This window comes from Panthera onca, chromosome A2 (genome assembly GCF_046562875.1).
Source record: "Panthera onca isolate mPanOnc1 chromosome A2, mPanOnc1 haplotype 2, whole genome shotgun sequence".
Taxonomy (NCBI): domain Eukaryota; kingdom Metazoa; phylum Chordata; class Mammalia; order Carnivora; family Felidae; genus Panthera; species Panthera onca.
The window spans coordinates 52,404,145-52,411,840 of NC_138340.1; the positions used below are offsets into that span (position 1 = coordinate 52,404,145).

At 51.9% G+C, this 7,696-nt stretch overlaps 1 protein-coding gene across 1 annotated transcript in view; it reads left to right on the forward strand.

Annotated features, from left to right (window-relative positions):
• SLC6A11 (solute carrier family 6 member 11) overlaps positions 1-6,127 on the forward strand; it is a 135,945-nt gene extending 129,818 nt beyond the window's left edge. Inside the window, exons 12-14 of the mRNA XM_060631769.3 lie at positions 846-946; positions 1,730-1,900; positions 5,878-6,127. Of these exons, the coding sequence (XP_060487752.1) occupies positions 846-946; positions 1,730-1,900; positions 5,878-6,030 (425 nt within the window). The 3' untranslated portion in view covers positions 6,031-6,127. The remainder of the gene's footprint in view (positions 1-845; positions 947-1,729; positions 1,901-5,877) is intronic.
• The last annotated feature ends 1,569 nt before the right edge of the window (positions 6,128-7,696 follow it).

The window sequence follows — 7,696 nt, forward strand, 5'->3', positions numbered from 1 at the left end:
GCTGGGCCCACCCACACCCCGGCAGCCTGCCGTGGTGCCCAGCATATGGACGCCTGGGGCCCGGGAGGGCTCAGGTTCTCCGTGGCTTGTCTCCATCTGTGTCCACCTCTTCTTCCTTTCCTCAGGGGCTCAGCCTTTCATACTTGGCGAGAGAGTTTCTTACTCTCACACCCCTGCAGCACAGGGAGGGGTTCCAGACTCAGGCACTGTGACCTTGGCCCTGTGCTTCTCTGCCCCTGAGCCTCAATTTTCCCATCTGTAAAATGGAGTAGCCCTCACCATGTCTACAAGTAGGAGATAGTGTGGGCAAAACAACAAGCACAGTGCCTGGCCCTCAGTCAGCAGCTGCCTTGTGGTCCTCCTGTTTCCTCCTATATCCTATGAGTGGATGAGGATCTGGACTCATTGGTGATGGACACCCCCACTGGGAGCATAGCTTGGGAACAGGGCCCCCTGTGGGCTGCCCTACTCATTAACAGTCCAGCCAAGCAGTCACCTTCAGAGCCCTGCCCCTGCCCCCACGCATGTCAGCCAGGCCCAGGGTCTGCCTCTCAAAGGGACCACCTTCTACTTTGCTCCCAGAAATGTTTCCTCTTTACTGTTTCCTGGGCCTCACTGCCCAAGGTCAGTGGTGTTCCCAATATCAGACCAGAATTCCTCCTACTGCAGTATATTCTGAAACCTCACATACATAACATCTTGGTAGCTGTTCAGTGGTAAATAAGGTCCCTGCCATCATTTGTCTGTCTCGGGCTGGGAAAAGCAAACACTTCTAGCCTTCTGTCTGAGTCTTGTACAAAAATTCTCTGGGATGTGTGTGTGGCTGTCTGCTTTATCCTGGACAGGAAGCAATCGCTTCTACGATAACATCGAAGACATGATTGGCTACCGGCCACTGTCGCTCATTAAATGGTGCTGGAAGGTTGTGACCCCCGGGATCTGTGCGGTAAGGGCCCTGCCAGAAGCTGCCTCCAGCCCACCCACCCGCTTTTCCACTCTAGCGCCACAAGCCTGGCCGAGGCTGAAACTGAGGAGGTGATGGCCCCCTGGGTGACCCTCTGTGAATTCAGAGTCCACGGCACCCGACAGCTTTCTAAGTTGGAGTCATGGGGTCAGTTTCTGGGCTCGGCCAGGGAGGGGCCTCCCTGGGATCCCAGCTCTGCCACCAGCTTGCTGGGTGACCACAAGCAAGTCTTCTCCCTTCTCGAAGCCTTGGATTCTATACCCACAAGCTAAGTTTCCGGGGCCTGTCTCCGTGGGGCCCAAGGATTGTACCACGGACAATGTTTAGCTTTGCAGTTAACTGAGAAAGCCACAGAATTGAGGGTAAAGTTGGAGCTCATGCTCTGCCCCTCAGGCCAGACCCTGGAGGGGACTTTGTGAATGGATGTTTGATAAAAACTGCAGCCCCGCTGCTCTTTACCAGGTGCTTGGCATGTGAAGCATCTCAGAGCATCTTCACAAACCATCATGGTTTTGAAAGGCAACTTTGAAAGCAACGCCAAGAAGTAGCTAGGGAAAAATGAAAATCCCTGATTGGGCAGAGGCGGTGGATGGGGCTCCTGGGGTGGGGGGGAAGGAGCTCCGAGCCCCGAGGAGGCGCTGGGCCCTGTGGGCGTCCCTTCCCTGTGCCCGCAGTGCTGGCGATCCTGTGCAGCGCCTCCCCTGTCCAAGACCGTCACATAGGCCTGCAGCCGGGCCCCCAGGGACCTCTCCTGTCTCTCCACAGGGCATCTTCATCTTCTTTCTGGTCAAGTACAAGCCTCTCAAGTACAACAACATGTATACCTACCCCACCTGGGGCTACGGAATTGGCTGGCTCATGGCACTCTCGTCCATGCTGTGCATCCCACTCTGGGTCTTCATCAAGGTGTGGAAGACAGAAGGGACACTGCCTGAGGTGAGACAGCCCCGGGCAGGAGGCAGGCTGGCAAGGGCAGCTCTGAGGGGGTGCTGAGGCACATGCGGGGACTGGCTCTGCCTCGGGTGGGCCAAAGAGCAGGAGCAAGTCCATGGGTCTTACCTGAGCAGGGAGTGTGTTAAGAATGAGCCCTCGTGTGTCTCTCAGGGAAGCCACTGCCAGCCCCTCCCCGGCAGGTGTTCATTGTTTCCGTTATATCAGGTCATCTATATGAGGCCTTGAGGTTGGGCCAGGTTCTCTGAGTTTCCTCATCTGTAAAATGGGGACAACAGCAGTTCCTGACTTACAGAGGATTTTGTAAGGACTTGGTGAGTTCATACAGGGAAAAGCACTCAGACCAGGACCTGGAACAGAGACTGACCAAGTGGTAGCTTTTACTGCCCTGTTAATTCATGAGGGACCCCATGCCTGGGGCGAAGGGAGGGGGAACACCTATCCCGTGTCATCACCGTGCCAGACTCTGTACATGCTGTATCTCCTTTAGTCCTCAGAGCAAAGCAGGTGCTGGCCTCATTTTCTGCATTCAATAGGTAGAGAAACTGAAGCTCGGAGAAGTTAAATCATTCAACCCAAAGTGAGCATCACACAGCCAAAGCTTAGCAAACCAATTTTTTTAAATTGAGATATGATTGACATATAGCATTAGTTTTAGGTAACAGCATAACGGTCTAACATTTGTATGTATTGTGAAGTGATCACCACAGTTAAGTCTAGTTAACATCTATCACCCCGCAGTTCCAAATGTTTTTCTTGTGATGAGAACTTTTAAGATCTATTATCTTAGCAACTTTCAAATATATAGTACTGTATTATCAACCATAGTCACCATGTTGTGCATTATGTCTCTATGACTTCTTTATTACGTCTCCATGAAGTTTGTACATGTGGACCCCTTTCACCCATTTCCCCACCCACCCCCACCTCTGGCAACCACCAGTCTGTTCTTTGTATCTTTGAGCTCTGTTAGGTGTTGTTTGTTTGTGTGTTAGGTTTTTGTTTGTTTTTCAGTTTTTGGGTTTTTTTAGGTTCCACATATAAGTGATGCCATACGGTATTTGTCGTCTGATTCATCTCACTTAGCATGATACCCTCAACATCCATCCATGTTGTCACAAACAGGATTTCCCTTTCTATGGCTGGGTAATATTCCAGTGTGTGTGTGTGTGTGTGTGTGTGTGTGTGTGTGTGTGTGTACACACATACACATACATACATATATATGCATGCCACATCTTCTTTATACATTCATCCACGGATGGACAGTTAGGTTGTTTCCATGTCCTGGCTGCTGTAAATAATGCTGCAGCGATCATGGAGGCATACATACCTTTTCAAGTTAGTATTTTCCTTTCCTTCAGATAAATACCAGAAGTGAAATTGCTGGATCATATGGTAGGTTCTATTTTTAACTGTTTGAGGAAACTTCAGAATGCTTTCCATGGTGGAAAACAAGTTTTTTAAAAACAATCTTGTTACAGTATGTTTTACATATCCTAAAATTCACATGTCAGGTGTACCATTCAGTGATTTTTGTAGTAACTTTCTGTGTGTGAGAATCATCACCAGGAGTCAGCTTTAAAACCTGTCCACCACCCTAAGAAGACCCCTCATGCCCTTTCACAGTTTTCCCCATTCCCACCCCAGACACCACGCATCTCCCGTCTCTGTGGATTTGCCTGCTCAGGACACTTCCTGTCAGCGGCATCACACCATATGTGGTCCCTTGGTGGCAGGCAGAGTTACAAACACACCGTGGTACTCCAGAGCATCCGCTGGCTCTTTACTCTCCTTTCCCACCTGCTGGCACATCAGATGGTTTGAGTCACTTTCTCACTCATTTAGGGAACTGCTACGTGCCAGACGCTGTTCTGTTTACAAACACTGCACCATCGAATTCTCATAGTAGTCCCCTGCGGTGGAGGCTCTTCCTGCCCCCGCTTCGCAGAGGAGAAAGCTGAAGCACAGAGAAGTGAAGCAGCTTGTCCAAGAGCACACAGCCTCAGAGTGACAGAGCAGAAACTCTGAAGTCTGGGCTCCCATTGCCTGAGTTTTGCGGCCTCCTTCATCTGCTAGCCTGGCCACACTCCACTGCCAGCCCCTGTCTCTGCCCCAGTGCCACATGACAGGGATCTCAGGGGTTGACCTTTCTCTCTCCAGGACAAGGCCAAAGTGAAATGGGAGTAGTTGTGTGTGCAGACACCCAAATGCAGCTCAGAGCCGGCTTCAACCAGCCTGCCTGCCCACTGAAGGGCCTAAGCTCCAGAAAAAAGCTCCACATATCCAGCCAGAAGGAGCAAGCCGAGAGGGAAAGCCCCTTTCTCAGACCTGCTCATGCCCCCGAATAAAGTTTCCTTGGCTCCTGCAGGGAATATAGGTCAAGGGCAGTTGGTGAATTTTGATCTGGAACCAAACCATGTCCGTGGTCCCTGCCGGCCCCTGTCCAAACTTCTGTGGCCTTTGGTATTCAGGAATGCTCTATGTCTCCTTACAAATCCTCCAGAGATCAGCTCAGGCCTGGCAAGGAGGGAGGGAGGGAGCGAGGGAGGGCTGGGGAAGGAGAGGCTACTTTCCTGAGCTTCTTCCACGTCCCTAAGCTCACATACCTGCCTCCACAGACAGCAAGGTTCGTTAAAGACAGCAGAACTGGTTTCCAGGCCTTCCCTGAAGGTTCTACCAGCTGACAGGAAGGATCTGGAAGGAATAATGGGGTCACTGGTACTTACACCTCTGAGAACTGCTGTGAGGATAGATATCTGTGCTAGTCTGTGACAAGCTCAACTAAACTGGACCTCATGTTAATCCTAGGAGACAGGTGCCCTTGTTCTCCCCCTTTGACAAATGAGGACACTGAGACGCAGAGAGGTTAAGTTTCTTGCCTCAGTTCAGTGGCAGAGCTGTGATTCGAACCCAAGCGCCTGGCTCTGGAGCCAGTAGTCTTTGCCCCTGTCCTGTGTTAAGAGCTTAGTGCAGTGCCTGGCACACAGGAGGCGTTCAGCACGGGGGAATCGGGCTGCTTATCCCACCTGGACAACGTAGGTTCAGCCTCTTAGGCATGGCAGTGTCTGCAAGAGAACCTTGATCATGAAAAAACAGGCCTCCCGAGTCTTTGCGGCTTCCCTGGGGGAAAGGTTTTATGCCCAGCAAGGACATCCCAAATCCTGGTATAGTGTCTTCTCCTGATGGAATGTGTGGGGTACATGTGAAGCTGAGGTGTGGGGCTCCAGGCAGCATTGTGGCAGCAGACGTGTGTCAGGAGTCTGCCTGTGTCCTCTGCTCCCTCACTGGTACAGTCAGGATGAGAGTCATGCCATCTGTGCCCAGCCCAGTGCTGGCCACTTTCCAAGTGGAATGGGGCTGTGGCTGTGACAATGTTCCCACCTTCAAGCGTGGCCAGAGGAGCACATGGCACACACCACGTGTTCCCCTGGACAGTGGCAATGTGATCACATCCCTTTTGTGGGAAATATACCCATTTATCCAGCAATCATGTAAACAGCCCTAGAGTGAGCCTTAGCTCCCTCATACAACACCCGTTGGAGGCAAGTACTATTATCCCATTTCACAGAACAGGAAAGTGCAGCTCATAGAGGTTAGATAACTTCCCCAACACAGCTAGTGAGTGGCTGAGCAGAGATTCAAAGCCCAGCTGCTCTTCTCCACCACAGGGAGGGACGAGGCGGTCAGCCCCTGATTACACCCAGTAGGCCAGGTACAAGGCTAAGCACTTGTACAAGCCATCTCCTTACTCCTCATTGTCCCCATTTTCCAGAGGAGGAAACTGAGACCCACGAAGGTCAGTTCATTAGAACAGAGCTCTAAGTGACAGCGCTAAGGCCCAGATCTTGGTCTGATGGCTCTGTGGCCCTGTGGTGTCCACCCATGCAGGTGGGAGAGGCCAAGGCAGGTGCCGGGACCCCGGCAGTCCCTCTCAGACAGCTCTTCTCCTCTCCACGTAGAAATTCCGGAAGTTGACCATCCCCAGCGCTGATCTGAAAATGCGGGGCAAGCTTGGGGGAGGCCCACGGACGGTGACGGTTAATGACTGTGACGCCAAACTCAAGGGCGATGGGACCATTGCAGCCATCACAGAGAAGGAGACACACTTCTGAGCAACACCTCCACCTCGGATGCCTCTCCTTCCTTTCCTCCCCCCACCCCATGTGTGTAAATGAATACCTGAAACATGTATTTCACCTAATGATAGAGGCTTGCTCGTTTTGCACAGGATTTATTAACAAGTTAATTTTAAGGTGGCCGTGTACACTCTGGAAAGTCCCATTCCCCTCCTTGCCCCCAGTTATCATGTAAGTAACATTACAAAGAGATAATACTGTACAGGGACTAGCAGAATCTTCTGTGCTAGGATGGTGTTAACCAATGTTTTCTAGGGGGTAGGGAGAAGTTGTATCATATGGTCAAACTTTTATACTTGGGCTGTGGGGCAGGTGGGGTGGGAGTGATGCCTGTTCTCCGTCAGCCTTTTAGCTGACCAGACCGCATCCCACGCTCGTCCCTGATGAGCTGCCTGTCCTCCATGCCCCCAGGAAGCCTTTGCCTTCAAATCCTGCCCTTGCCATCCCCAATCCCTTAGTAGTGGGTTTGCAGACAGCAAGGCTATGTCAGAGGAGAGAAATTCCCACCAGACTCAGGACTCCTGGGTTATAGCCCACCCCCAACCCCACCTCCGCCCTGATCCCTCTGAGTGACCTTGGGCGCTCCCATCACCTCCCTGGGCCTCAGTTTCCCCACTTCTCAAATGGGGAGGGCTGGATCAGGTGATCTCTGAGGTCCTTCCTGGCCCTGCCACATCTCTTGGGGATTCTCTCGGTGTGCCTCACTGGCTGGCAGGCCTGACCTTGATCTTGGATTATTCTGAAGACTCACTCCCAAGCTATCATCCCTGCATTGCACCTCCTGCTTATTTAAAATCAAGTTTGTTGCGAAAATGATGTGGTGTTTCCCCCTAAAACTCTAGTTTGATGCATCTGTGAGTGGCTCCATTCTCTGAAGTCCTTCCAGGTCCTCAGCCCCCATGAAAAGGCTCCTCCTGTCCTATCCATCTGCTCTCCCCCCTCATCTCTGCCTCTCCATTCTCATGGGGCTCACTGGCATCTCCTGGGCGCTAATATTTGGGGTCAGGAAGCAGCCGCTATTCCCTTGTGGCTGTTTGTCCTGCCGCTGCCCCAGCAGGGATCTGTGTCTAGAACCTTCCACCAGCCTCCCAGGGGAAGGAGCCATAGTAGGGCCTGAACCCTGGTTTTCTCCTCTGACCCCTTCTCCATCTGCCTGTCACCTCTTCTCCTTCTTACTGTCCTCTGCCCTCCTCTCTCTCCCCCTGTCCTACTTCCTCTCAGTCCTCCCCATCTTCTTTCCTACCACCAGCAGACCCTCCTCACAGAGGCTTCTTCCCCACCCTGTTTTTGGGAGCCATCCTACCTGCCTCTCTCACCAGGTGGCTGAGAAGCCTTGGCACTTATACTGGAGGGGAGAACTGGGCTCCCACCCCTCCCTCTGTGCAGGCCTGGGGTTGCTGGGGGGTGAGGCCAGTGCTGCCTCAGACCCCTCTGCCTGACCTCTCTTCTTTAACTGGATTTCATCAACCCTCTCTCTTGGATTCTGAGTTATTTGGGGACAGGGAAGGTGCATTCTTTATCCTTTTCCTGTATGTTGCTGGTTTTATTTGATGGAAACAGGAGCTTTCTCCAAACTAAGACTTGAGTTTTCCATAGGGAACCCACCTGTTTGATTCACCCAAAACTTTCCAAACTGACAGCT